General features: G+C 40.0%; 1 protein-coding gene across 1 annotated transcript in view; it reads right to left on the bottom strand.

Annotated features, from left to right (window-relative positions):
* Positions 1 to 503: 503 nt before the first annotated feature.
* The window catches only part of ednrba (endothelin receptor Ba), a 29873-nt gene continuing 15723 nt past the window's right edge, over positions 504 to 14653 (bottom strand). The window contains 5 exon segments of the mRNA XM_043243361.1: positions 504 to 1458; positions 1845 to 1953; positions 2131 to 2264; positions 4807 to 4854; positions 4857 to 4958. Of these exon segments, the coding sequence (XP_043099296.1) occupies positions 1267 to 1458; positions 1845 to 1953; positions 2131 to 2264; positions 4807 to 4854; positions 4857 to 4958 (585 nt within the window). The 3' untranslated portion in view covers positions 504 to 1266.

The raw sequence follows: 14653 nt of genomic DNA, 5'->3' as shown, positions 1-14653 counted from the left end.
AACCTGATACACACATCTGCATAGTGATGAGAATTTTCACATTTTTTTCCTGACAGTGAAGAATAATTACAGACAAAAATTACCCCTCTATTTTCCGACATTTTATACATATTTTGATCACTATATAATTGTCTTAATGCTGTATTTTTTAATTAAAAATATATATCAGCTTAAAAATATATACGTTAAAAAGATGCATCTTTACATTGTTACCACAATTATATGTAAATTGTCTAATTTTTGTTTATTGTTTTTTTTAAACAATTCTCAAAAGTATGATTTTTCATTTTTAATTCCAATTAATCACACTCAAACTGCAGTTGTTGATGTTTTTTGACTAACACAAAACACAATAAAAAACATGATAACAGTTAAAAAAACAGTAATTTGTATTTGCAAATAAACTCTTCAAATAAATTCTTACATAGTCCATAGGCAAGGAAATATACAAATTAGTAAAAAGAATTTAAAAAGAAAAATGTGAGCAGGAATTCTAAACACAATTAAATGATTAATAAAATGTCTGAGGCCTTGAGCCATGTGGAAAAATAATCATACAACTACTGTATATCTCAAGTAAATCTTGTTCTTCCACTAGCATAAGTATAATCAAAGTATAAGTTAGCATGCATGCAACACTGACAAACATTGGCAAATATACTATGATTAAACACAATCAAAAAACAAAGCTAATAGTAGCATCACATAAGGAATATACAATTTTAGGGTTAATGTATTTTCTGGCATAAAAGAGCTAATGAATGAGGTTGTTGACTTGGACTATGCTGCAGGCAACTCCATATATGTACACCAAAAAAACAAACCTAGCATTGTTTTTACAATCAGTTGCTTTATTACATTTGAAAATTCTTTATATCAGGGGTTTTCAAACCAGTCCTGGAGCACCCTCAGCACTTCACATTTTTTATGTCTCTCTGATTTAACACACCTAATTCAACTCATCATTTCATTAGTAGACACTGAAATGTATGAGTCCAGTAAGGGTGTTTGAAAACCACTGCTTTCAATATACATGGAACTACAGAGAACAATGTGCAGTCACTTTCTGGTTCTGGTGTTGAATATTTCTGATGTTAAATCAATACGTTGAATTTGACTTTTTTACCCTTCCCAAAACATCTAAAACACTATCATAATGTTAAAACTACAGAGAGCAGATAGTAGCTCCTGACACTACATGTATGCCAGTCAAGAGTGAATATAAAGCTGGGACTTATATATAAACGTCTTTATATCTTTCCATATTTACTTAATAATGAATATACTTCCAGCTGACACAGATTTAGGTTTTATGGCAAATGTATTTGAAGTGTATTTGTTGGAGGCGCGGCTATTGCTTTGTTCAGATCCTCGCTCTGTCACCTTCAGCTTCATGCAGGACTGCTTGTCATCCATTGCTAACATTTCAGAAGGGAGGCACCAGCAACACAGACATGACTGGAGGGAAACAGAAGATGATAAGGAATATTTGTATATAAACTACAGTAGGAATCAAAACATCAAGTAGATCAGCCTAATAGCTCATTCTAGCAAGAAAATTAAGTTGAATGATGTCTTTAAAAGTAGGCATTACAAAGAAAAAAAGTTGTAAGTGAAGTGGCACTAAATTGTAACTAAAATTGAATAATATAAGGGAAATTTAATTTCAGCACTAAGACATAAAATTAGCTATTCTTGTTTGCACTGGCAGTTTATATATCTACTGTATAGACATTATTTAGTACAACAATATTAAATAATATTAAAATAATTATTTTACTATATTTATTTTTTAAATTTTTAAAATCATAGCAGTCCATCATTATCTGTCAGTCTGTTCTTACTCTGAAGCAACTCTTGAAGCGCTTGCTAACCATATACAAAGCGATTGGGTTTATGCATGAGTTCACAGATGCCATGTTGATCCCGATATAATCAAGAACCAGGAAGAAACTACAGGTAAACAAACACACAAACAGTTTCATTATTAGTAAGTCCGTGAACAGAAAGTGTGTTTATTTTTGGATTACACACTAAAAACACTTGTCCTTCAAATGTAAAATGTAACTGTTTAGAAGAACCTTTTAGTGTTTAACAAGAAGTCTGTGAAAATAGAGGATGTATTCTTACCTCAGTAGCTCACAACGGTTAGGATCCCTTTCATCATAAATGGTATGCTTAAGAATACGACTGAGATGCAGAGGAAGCCAGCATAGTGCAAAGACTAGCACCAGACAGAATACGGTTTTAGCCACCTCACGCCTCTGTAGGGCACAATTACATCCGTTGCTGATATATATAATTATTTATTTGTTTATTTATTTGGGGGAAAATTTCAGTTCATTAAGACATAATGACAAGTAAACCATCTGCAAAAAGTATTAAAGGGGTCATGTATGGTTCTCTGAGGTCCAATAATAATGTTATTAAGCTTTTGCATTAAAAATGTAAAACAAAAACAGAATAGACTAAATGATCTGTAAGAAGAGACAAAGCAACATTGAAGGAAGGCAATGCAAACACTGGGCCTCATTCACAAAACACGATTATGTACACATTTTTGCATGGAATGTGTGAACAGATGTTTTCACAAATAAATCATAATTCATCAAACACATTTGTACTAAAATGTATCCTAAATGTACAAAAAATTCAAGAACAACTTATACCACACATACACAATAATCATACACACCCAAGCCTTATAAGCATGTATACAGAACCCTACATATAATTAGATATGTTATTTACAGGGTGGGTAGAGGTCCATATATAATGTTTGCTGAGATTGACCAAGTTGCTTTAGGTTACCAAGAGAATTTTCTTTCCCTGGATGAGTGGAGCCCTTATATAGAGCTATCTTGGGCATATATTATGCAAATTACTAACCTTGTGCACGTTGTCACAATTTAGAAGACTCCAAATTCACTAACAGCAGAAATTAGTTTAAGAACAAGCTCATGCGAGTATGCATGTGTTGTGAATTAGGCAGAAAACTTTTGTGAGAAGTTCAAATGTGCGTGTATGAAAATGTATGCAATTATTAGTGAATGAGACCCACTGTTTTTCCATTTTTCCATCATGCACAGATCGATGGGTCTGACTAAACAGGAGTGATTTCAAACCAGATGTTGATCTTCTTCTGCAGAGGTGGTGCTTACTAATAGGAAAGAAAAATTAAACCAGGTTTCTCCTAAAAGTTTAGAGAAACTGATTTACAGAAAATGCAAGCCTGGAGCTTTCTTTGCTGAAAGGCACATGCATGCCTTATGATGGCGTCTTGATTATTAATTGACTAATTAGATTTTTAATACATATTATATTGTAGAAATGTTAGAGCCCATTTTGAAGCATTTAACGTGGTTCACACTTTGTAAAATTACTGAGACCAAAAATGTAGAGGAGAAAATATGAGCGCCCTAAATCTTTAGTGTAGGAGAAAAATCTGAGCACAAAAGTTGTTGAGGTTTCTTCTGAAGCATTTTAAGAGTGTTTGAGAAGCAGTTTGAGAAGCAGAAGACTCAAGCAAAAGTTTTCATTCAATCATAAAGTATCCTGATTTCTGTCTAGGAGAAGTATTTAAAATGTTAAATAAAATGTTAGATATGTTTTCCTATTTAATTTTTTTTCCCTCTGGTTAGCATTTGATTTATCTACACAACTTCAATCAAAGACAATACATTTATTGTCATATTTGAAGTTGCTTCATGTAGACAGTGTTTTATTGCACAATGATTTAACAGAAAATCTGCTATAAATTTACACACATGCATTGATCGAACACATTACAGAGACTAATTATCAAAAGTATCACAACGATTTAAAATTACTTCTGGGAAAAAAAAAAGAATTATTGCACATTACTACTTCATTGTGCTGGAAAGTAGCCACAAACTTTATATCAGCGCTTAGATTAGGTTGTTATCTTTAAAATGAGACAATACTAGCTTGCATGGCTCACAGAAAAGTATAAAATGAGACCATTTCTATCCATTTAGCCCAAAGTATTATGAAATTGGAAGCTTTTGTCTATGCCTGATCTCTCAAAAGTAGGAAATAGAGACCCAAGAGGACATCTACAATTAAATATTACTAAACTTATAATACTATAAATATATCATAATCTTTTTTACTGTCTTTTAGAGGAATCAAATGGAAAAAATAATAATAGTTTAATTAATTAATTTAATAATAGAAATTGTTATTAATGTTTTTGTTTTTATTATAAATTTACGGGAGAAAAACTAATATATATGAATTATTCCAATTGATTGATAAAATATACTGAAGTTAGAAACTGTAAAAATATTCTTCTACCACAAAAATATTTCTTCTACCACATTCTCATGTTTGACTAATTTCTCTCAAATATTTCCCATGTCTAATGTGTGTCTACTTCAATTTTAAGAGAAACTAAAATGCCGTTGATACTAAAACAACAAATATATAAGAATCTCATCTAAGTCTCCTGAGCTTTGGAAAAGCGATCACTGAGCAATACATCTTCCTATGGGTATCCACACAATTACGTCATAGAGTAGAACATTCCAAAAACAGTGAGTTTGGCAGATTGCCTTTAATATAAACTGGTTTTGAATAATGACAAAGTTTTGAAACTTGCATAATGTTTTTATAGTACAATGTCCTCTTATATGTCAAAAGATAAATAGAACTTGTGTTTCTTAGTTTGTGACCCCTTTAATAAACTTTGGATGCTACACCGTGTGTATGGAGGATATGGTCTCTCTCTGGAAGGAAAATACAGTAAACTTTCAAAAGGAAAGAGAAATGAAAGAGTGCTCTGACCTGTTTTAGTTGATCACTGAGTGCAATTTGGACCCCATTCTTCTGAAGAGAAGCATTTCACAGGTCATGAGAGTGTAGAAGATGGCAGTACACATCAGCGGCATGCAGAAGTAGAAACTGAAAAGCCACCAATCTTTGGCTGACTTATAAAACTGGAATATAACAAAGATCAGAACATTCATTAAGGGAACTGAAATAATCTGTTTCTCCACTGAAATTACCTGGAACAATTTGTCCCAGTAACCTTTTCCCCACATAATGTACAAAGTAAGCACAAATTTTTAAGGGAGTCATATGATGCCAATTAAAAATTCCCTTCTCTTTGGAGTGTTATAATCTTTCTTACTTTTCTATGTCACAAAGTAAGTTTATTTTTCAAACATCGCCAAAATGTTTAGGCAGAGAAAGAAGGCAGAGCTATTATTCTCACTGTAGTATTGCAGCGGTGCCATGTTCAGAAGACATGTTAAGGTGTCGATGTGAAAGTAAAACTACTTTCTTTGTGCTTCCAAAAGAGGACATAATTACAAATCAGTGGTCAAGTTGTATTTACAACACTGTTCCAGAACAGTTCAAATTACAACTATTTTCATGCGGCAGCCTGCAATGTAGCATGCATGATCACTGAGCTCATAGTGAAAGCATGGTTCCAACGAACATTCACAATGTAGCAAATAACTACATAACTTTTAAAACTATGGTTGTAATCATAGTTCCCTGTTTGTCAGTCACTAAAAGTTATTTTGTGACGACAGACTGGGGTCTTGCTTGGAGCCCTTATTATTTTTGATTAAGATCCTGAGCCACTGTCAGATTTTGGTTGTTGTACTTGTATTATTAAAAAAGCTGGAAAAGGAATGGTTTGTGTGGCGGTAGGACACAATCAGTGGCGTCCCTGCTTGTTCAGCGTTTCCTCTTGTTGGTTCACAAAAGAGCAGTTTTGGTCGATTTGCCTCTTTTTCTTTTTCCGCCGTGTCCTCTTTGTGGTCATTACCCATCTTCCGACAATGGCCATGATCTGGGAATCCAGCACATTGAGTTCGGGGAAGGGTTAGGTGCTCATTGAGAGTCTATGCATGCCTATGTCAGTCCTGCAATCGTGCCTTTCTATCCTTCGGCTGCCACCTGTCCTGGTTTCCCTGTCTCAGGCAGAGGACCACCAGCTGGAACAACGCGTCGAGCCTCCCGCAGGAAGGTAGAGAGTTGATTCAGGGAAGTAAACCTGTTCACCTCACACGAGTCCTCCTCCTGCCAGCTGTTTAATTCCCTGAGCAAGAGGCCCCTTTGGCTCGCACAGAGGACCTGAGGGAAAATCCTTCTAGGTCAACCGTAGTGCCCTTCTGGGATCTCTATGTTGTTCTGGCTGGCCTTCAGCAGGATCCCTTTGAGCCACTTGATTCAGTCGAGCTTAAGTTCCTGTCTGCTAAGACAGCACTCCTGACCGCCTCACTTCCATCAAAGAGGGACGGGACCTCCAGGCTTTTGCAGTTAGCAAAGAGTGTCTTGTGTTCAGGACAGCCTACTCGCACATCGTCTTGAGACTTTGGCCTAGATACGTGCCGAAGGTTCCCACCATGCCTTTCTGCGATGAAGTGGTGAGCCTGTGAGCACTGCCCACGGAGAAGGCAGACTCAGCCTTGACGTTGCTGTGTCCTGTAAGGACCTTGCACATATACCTGGACCGCACCCGGAACATCAGGAGTACCAAGCAGCTCTTTGTCTGTTACGCTGGTCAGCAAAAAGGGAAGGCTATATCCAAGCAGAGTTTGGCCCACTGGATAGTGGACGCCATCTCCTGGGCATACCTTTCCTAAGGAAGGGTGTGCCCTCTGGGCGTGAGAGCCTACTCCATTTGGAGTGTGGCCTCCTCCCATGCATTGGCACATGGCACTGGGTAGAGCAGTCTGACGCCAGGCCCAGTATCTGTGTTAGCTGCCTGAGCTCCTGGTCAGCACCTGCACAGGCTAGGTGGCCATATGGTTGATTCCCTGTGGGAGATCCCATGGGTGTATTCCATGGTAAGATTCCCCTACGGTTGAACTTGTGTCTTCCCTTGGCAGGTCTTTTGTATGGCTCCGGTGTCATTCATTCCACCATTTCCTTGGGCAGGACTTGACACAGAGATCTATAACCACATGTTGCACTGCCCTGGCTGGGCAGGATGTGTCCTCCGTAGCGTCTTTCTCCGGATGGTTTGCTTAACCCTTCGTTCTGCCAAATTATAACAACAAATCGAAAGAATGAAGCATCTCTTGAAGGTCAAAATACATTCTCTTAAGAATCTATTTCTATCTTAGGAACAACGGTTTGGCCTCTCCAGCAACAAATGTACTCCCCATTGGTCCCTGTGGGCACCATGGTCAGCTAATTTTCTCTGGGGCGTTGGGAAGGTTACAACCTTGCATAGCATTTACCTGACATGCTGTGGCCTGTCAGCATTTGTAGTGCTGTTGGTTGTGACAGGGTTCAGGTTGTGGCGTTTTCCATGTGGATCACAGTCTATTGTCACGACATAACTCATAGTGACTGACAGACAGGGAATGTCATGCCCACTGAGTTTTGTAAAAAAAATAATAATCACGGACATAGAGAGTAAGCAAATGAGCTGAAGGGCGCAGAACCTCTCTTCAAAAGTTAACTGTACTACTGTTTACTAAACCTGGTTTGTTTTATCTTGGTTGTGTTTTATCTAGGGTAATTAAATGGTTTACCCCCAAATATTTTTTTTACTCTGTTTACTCATCATTAATCTAATTTGGTCTAATTTTATCAAGATTTTTAACTATTCCATGAAGGTGAAAAGACTTGGCCAAACTTGTTTTAACTTCAGAAGAATTTTAAAGGTTTGATTATGTAGTCAATTCTAAGTTACTGTTTATGGAAATGACTGCATGTTTTCCTTCAAAAAGTGATTCTTATGGTGAATTTACATTGTATCTAGCATGTCTGTGTATATACATACTAATAACTGTTATAAAGTATGTCTTTTTATAAAAATACTATACATATTGTAGAAATGTTTTGACAAAAATAGTCAAGTTTGTGATGTTTCCATTATTAGACAGTGTGTATTTGTATGAGGATACTGTACACATTGTAAAAGAAAATTGTATTATGACAAAATAAATTGGCAAAAGTTTGATGCTTGAAGTCATTCATCTTAGATGAGAAAATTACACATTCTGAAAGTAAAATAATTTCTTTATGTTAGTTACCTTAATATTTTAAATTGTATTTGGTTGGATATTTGGTTAGATGAAAAGTACAAGAATTCAGATAATACAAAGAGAAAACATTAAGACAAAGTATAATTTGAGATAAAAAAAAGAAAAAACAGATTGCAGCTTTTTTTTTTTTTTTTTTTTACCTTAATTTTTTCTCATGTTCGTCAAACAACAGCAGTAAGTTAATAGTTCCTCAATCACTGGGAGTATGGTGTAGCATTTAAACCAATCTGACACAAAAAATATGTTATACTTAACAAATAATCTTTAATGCCCCTTTACCCAACCAAAGGGACCATTCCCCTAAAATGCATATCAGTTGGTTCCTCCGGCAACTAACTGATAACACAGGTTTATAGCCTAAAAGGAATGTAGACAAAGCAAGTCTAACTGCATTCCCATTTTGGAAAGAGACAATTTCCTCAGCCAGGACCCTTTCTCTAATTAATTCACAGGAAAACCTTTCTTTGAATTACCACACATATCTTTCAGGTCATTGTGTACATTGTTGTTTTTCTTGCATATTGTCTTTGGTATTGTATAGTGTTTTATGCTTGTTTATGACGGATCACTAGTTAAGATCACCTCGCCTTAGCCATGTTTGATCTCTATGGATTTGTTTTTGCATGATCTAATTGAGTGTATATTACATGTTGATTCCTATACAACATATTAGGGTTATATTAAGAATCTTTACTAATTTGTCTATCAACCTTCAATCCAGTGCATATGCAAATTACCATGCTTAGTGACAAACAGTCATAAAACTCTCCCTCTAAAAGTTCTAGACATTATTGGCTCTTTCACTCACAAGAGGTGTAAGGTGTTCCTAGATATCACACTATAGAGACTGTGTCTGTTCCCCGAATTAGAATATACAGAGAACGTCCAAACCAAATTAAAAGCAATAATTTAATTAATGTCCAACAAATTAAAACTACCTATAATTCAAATAAGCAACTTGGCTTGCTGAATATTAGATCACGTTCCACAAAAGCACTTTATATATATGATTTGATCAAAGATCAGAACCTAGATTTGCTTTGTTTGACAGAAACCTGGCTAAAACCAGATGAATATATTACTCTAAATGAATCTACCCCCCAAAATTATTGCTATAAAAATGAGCCACGTTTAAAAGGTAAAGGGGAGGTGTTGCTACAATTTATAACAGTATTCTTAGTACTTCTCAAAGGGCAGGCATTAAGTATAACTCATTTGAAGTTTTGGTGCTGCATATAACATTATCTATAGAATCATGTGCTAGTGATAAATCCTCTGTCATGTTTGTACTGGCTACTGTATACAGCCCACCAGGGCACAGCACAGATTTCATTAAAAAATTTGCTGATTTTCTAACTGAGTTAGTGTGATGAGCTGCCAAGCACTGGGATCGAACACGGGTCTCTCGGTTGAGGGAATGAGGTTTTTCTCACTGAGCCATAGCAGACATGTATTTTAGTTGGACCCAAGAGCAGAGGAGTAACAAAAAGGCTTGGATTGCTGAACAAAAAGGTGTTTACTGGGTATTTTACAAAGTACAACAAAAGTCAGAAGCCGAGCTTCCACAAAAGATACAGAAAAAAAAAGGCAGCAGAATACTTGTGTAAATCAAAAAACAGCTTTTCTCGGGAACAAAAAACATCCATTGAAGGTCCAAGACTGAACATAATTGACTGAGAGAAGCATGCTTAAATAGACCAGTCCACAGGTGTTACAAATGAACCTGATTAGCATTAACACAAAGAACTGTATATACCACTGGAACCACCTAGTGGCTGGGAGAGTCACTGCATGCTAGAGTCTTACAGGAGCCCCTCTTCTATGAACGGCTCCTGACGTTCCCTGAATTGGATTACGATGGTGGAAGTCCCTGATGAGGTCTGGGTCGAGAATATCTCGAGCAGGCACCCAAGACCGCTCCTCTGGGCCATAACCCTCCCAGTCAACAAGATACTGATTCCTCCCTCTGACCTGGCGAAAGTCCAGAAGTCTGCGTACTGTGTAAGCTGGTTGACCACCAATAATGCGAGGTACTGGGGCGGCTTCCTGGCAGGGGACAAAGGAGAATAGAAAACAGGCTTTAAACGAGAGATGTGGAAAGTGGGATGAATACGCATGGACCTGGGTAGGAGGAGACAGTAAGACACAGGGTTCATCCTTCTGAGAACCTTGAAAGGACCAATGAAACGAGGTGCTAGTTTCCATGACTCAACATGTAGTGGTAGATCCTTAGTCGACAACCACACCCTCTGACCTGGTCTGAGTGATGGTCCAACCCTCCGATGTTGGTTTGCATACCTCTGTTGGGTTTGAGTGGCCTTGCGTAGGGCTACCTTAGCCTTCTGCCATGCCCGTCGACACCTCTGCACTAACTGAGCAGCAGCTGGAACCCGGACCTCAGGATCCTGCTCAGGAAACAGGGGAGGGGGGAAACCAAATTGGCACTCAAAAGGAGACATGCGTAAGGATGCATGATATTGAGTGTTGTGTGCAAATTCAGCCCAGATCAAATGGGAACTCCAGGCAGAATGGTTGTTGGAGACCAGGCATCTTAGAGTCTTTTCAATGTCCTGGTTGACCCTCTCAGTCTGCCCATTTGACTGAGGGTGAAACCCAGAAGACAAGCTAATGGATGCTCCAATTAGACGTCCGAAAGCCCTCCAGAACCGAGAAGTGAACTGAGATCCCCTGTCGGAGACCATATCTTGGGGAAATCCATGGATTCTGAAGACATGTTTCACTAGTAGGTCTGCTGTCTGGCCTGCAGTGGGAATCTTGGGTAATGGTATGAGATGACATGCCTTAGAAAATCTGTCCACCACCACCAGAATTACTGTGTTACCTTGAGAACTTGGTAGACCTGTAACAAAGTCCAATGATATATGTGACCAGGGGCGTGTAGGGATGGTTAGTGAGTGCAGTAAGCCTTGAGGGTGGGTTCTGCGTTCCTTGTTCTGAGCACAAACTGTACAAACGCTGACAAAAGCCTGAACGTCTCTCTGCATATTGGGCGACCAAAACCTTCTCTGGATGAGTCTCAGCGTCTTTGTACTCCCAGGATGGCCCGAAGGGAGAGAAGCATGGCCCCACTGTAACACGTCAGGAACGCATGGGGTTGGGCACAAACAGACGACCTGGAGGGCAGTTACCTGGAACAGGGTGTCTTTGTTGGGCCTTCCTAACCGCCACCTCAAGTCCCCACTGGATAGATGCCACCACTCTGGAGTTGGGTATGATTGGTTCGGGTCTGCCCTCTACCTCAGGTGGGTCAAACTGCCTTGAGAGGGCATCAGGCTTTGCATTCCTGGAACCTGGACAATATGAGAGGGTAAAGTCAAAACGGTTAAATAATAGGGCCCAACGAGCCTGGCGGGAGTTCAACCGCTTGGCCTCCCGGATGTACGTGAGGTTCCTGTGATCCGTCCAGATAAGGAATGGGTGTTTAGCGCCCTCCAGCCAATGTCTCCATTCCTCTAGTGCCAACTTCACAGCCAGAAGCTCCCGGTTACCAATGTCATAATTCCTCTCAGCGGGGAGAAGTCGCCGAGAGAAATACGCACAAGGGTGGAGCTTGCCATCACTCCTTGCTCTCTGTGACAAAACTGCTCCGACCCCAACATCTGAGGCATCCACCTCCACTACAAAGGGCAACTCAGGATCTGGGAGTGTGAGGATGGGGGCAGAAGTGAAGCGCTGCTTAAGCCGGAGGAAAGCTTGATTAGCCTTATCAGTCCACTTAAATGAGCCTGATCCCTTCTTGGTGAGAGCAGTAAGGGGTTCTGCAATAGAGCTAAAGTTCCTAATGAACCTCCTATAAAAGTTTGCAAACCCCAAGAAGCATTGGACCTGTTTGACAGAGCGTGGTTGGGGCCAGTTCAGCACTGCCCTAAACTTATTGGAGTCCATCTGGACACTGCCCTTTGAAACAATGAATCCAAGAAAAGAGACGGTAGACACATGAAATTCACTCTTCTCTAGTTTGACAAACAATCCATTAATTAGCAGTTGAGACAAGACAGATCGTACATGTTGGACATGTTCTTGATAGCAACGGGAGAAGAATATCATCAAGATAAACGAATACAAACTTGTTTAGCATATCCCGTAGAACATCATTAATAAGTGCCTGAAATACTGCTGGTGCATTGACTAGCCCAAAAGGCATTACCTGATATTCATAATGTCCGTTGGGGGTGTTGAAAGCAGTCTTCCATTCATCACCAGCTTTTATCCTAACAAGGTGGTAAGCATTTGAAGATCAAGCTTTGTGAAAATGGTTGCCCCTGTAGGAGTTCAAAGGCCGTAGTCATGAGTGGCAGGGGATAGCGTTTTTACCGTAATGCTATTAAGTCCACGATAATCTATGCATGGCCTAAGGCTACAATCCTTCTTAGCTACAAAAAAGACGTAGATGGGCGAATGAATTCACTGTTAAGTGCTTCTTTAATATACTCATCCATAGCAGCTCTTTCAGGGGCTGAGAGTGAATACAGTCTCCCTCTAGGAGGACAGGTTCCTGCAAATAGATTGATTGCACAATCATAGGGTCTGTGAGGTGGCAGGGAAGCAGCACGGGTCTTGCTGAAGACTTCACAGAGATCTGTATATTCTGGGGGGACTCGAGATAACTGAGAAGACAACACTGAGTTACTAGAGGTCACAGGTTGAAGTTTGGGAATAGCTGGTACCTCTATGGATTGGGCTGTTGACTGGAGGGGAGCAGGCAGTGACTTGGGAGTGTCTGGTCGAGAGTCCAAAGATGTCTTCGGGAACTCGGAAAAATAACAAAGAGACAGGTCTGAATCTCCACAATTAGTGCCCCAAGCAATTAATTCTCTAGATGTCCAATCTATGTGTGGGTTGTGAAGAGACAGCCATGGGTAGCCAAGAATCAAAGGGAACTCTGGTGAGTGGATCAAATAAAATTGTATCCTCTCATTATGGTTATTAGTCAGCATGTGGAGAGGTGGTGTGTATTGGCTTACCTGGCCAGAACTCAGAGGTCTCCCATCCAATGCGGTTATGGTCAAAGGTCTTTGGGTTATAAGGGGCTGAATTCTCAGGTGTTTAGCCAAAGCATAGTCCATAAAATTTCCTGCAGCTCCCGAGTCAATGAAGGCCCACAACTTGTGATGTTGGTTACCCAGATGCAGTGAAACATGGAGTGAAACCCCAGAGACTGCCGGTCGGGGGAAGTTAATTACTCTCGTCCCAGCCCCCCTCTCCTTGGACGAGAGTTGCCTTTTCCCATTAACTCAGGGCAGTTGAACCTGAAATGATCTGGTTTTCCACAATATAGGCAGCATCTCTCCCTCATGCGACGGTCTCTCTCAGCTTGTGACAACCTAGCCCTTCCCAATTGCATGGGTTCCTCAGAATTCATAGAAGGTGTTGGTGATTCAAAGGTGCTACTAGAAATTTGGGACTCTGACATTCCAACGTCCCTGTGGCGTTCCTGTCTGCGGTCTCGAATGCGGTTGTCTATTCTGATGGCAATGGCTATGAGGGACTCCAAGTCAGGAGCTGGATCACGAAATGCCAGTTCATCCTTTAGTGCAGGGGAGAGACCATGGTGAAAAGCTGCTCTCAGGGCCTGTTGATCCCAACCACTCTCTGTGGCTAAAGTGCGGAATTCAATAGCAAACTCTGCCACGCTCCGTGTTCCTTGAGAAATCTAAAGTAGTCTGTGGTCAATATCTCCTCCACTAGGGGGATGATGAAATACCCTCTTCATCTCTGCAACAAACAGATCAATATTGTCAATGAGTGGTGAGTGGTGGTCCCACAATGCTGTTGCCCAGTCCAGCGCCTTTCCTGTAAGGAGAGTCATTATGTATGCCACCTTTCTGCTCTCAGTTGGAAAACTGTTAGGTTGTAGACCGAAAGCTAGAGAACACTGAGTAATGAAGCCTCGACACCTCTCTGGGTTCCCATCATATCTCTCTGGTGCAGGTAGCTTGGGCTCAAGTAAAAAGTCAGTCCGTGGAGGTCTAGAGTGATCTGTTGGCATGGATTGAGTGGTAAACGCTGGATGGGCAGACAGCTGACTTAACTGCTGAAGGATCTCGGTTAACATCTGTTCATGTTTGTAGACCATAGAGGCTTGGTCAGAAAGAGCAGCAAGGATATGCTCAGCACTGGAAGTAGCATCTTCTGCTGGGTCCATCTTCTTGGTTCAGTCTTGCTGTGATGAGGTGCCAAGCACTGGGATCGAACACGGGTCTCTCGGTTGAGGGAATGAGGTTTTTCTCACTGAGCCATAGAAGACATGTAGTTTAGTTGGACCCAAGAGCAGAGGAGTAACAAAAAGGCTTGGATTGCTGAACAAAAAGGTGTTTACTGGGTATTTTACAAAGTACAACAAAACTCAGAAGCCGAGCTTCCACAAAAGATACAGAAAACAAAAAGGCAGCAGAATACTTGCGTAAATAAAAAAAACAGCTTTTCTTGGGAACAAAAAACATCCATTGAAGGTCCAAGACTGGACATAATTGACTGAGAGAAGCATGCTTAAATAGACCAGTCCACAGGTGTTACAAATGAACCTGATTAGCATTAACACAAAGAACTGTATACACCACTGGAACCACCTAGTGGCTGGGAGAGTCACTGCATGCTAG

Source organism: Puntigrus tetrazona, chromosome 7, assembly GCF_018831695.1.
Source record: "Puntigrus tetrazona isolate hp1 chromosome 7, ASM1883169v1, whole genome shotgun sequence".
Classification (NCBI taxonomy): Eukaryota; Metazoa; Chordata; class Actinopteri; order Cypriniformes; family Cyprinidae; genus Puntigrus; species Puntigrus tetrazona.
This window is presented reverse-complemented; position numbering and strand designations above follow the sequence as displayed.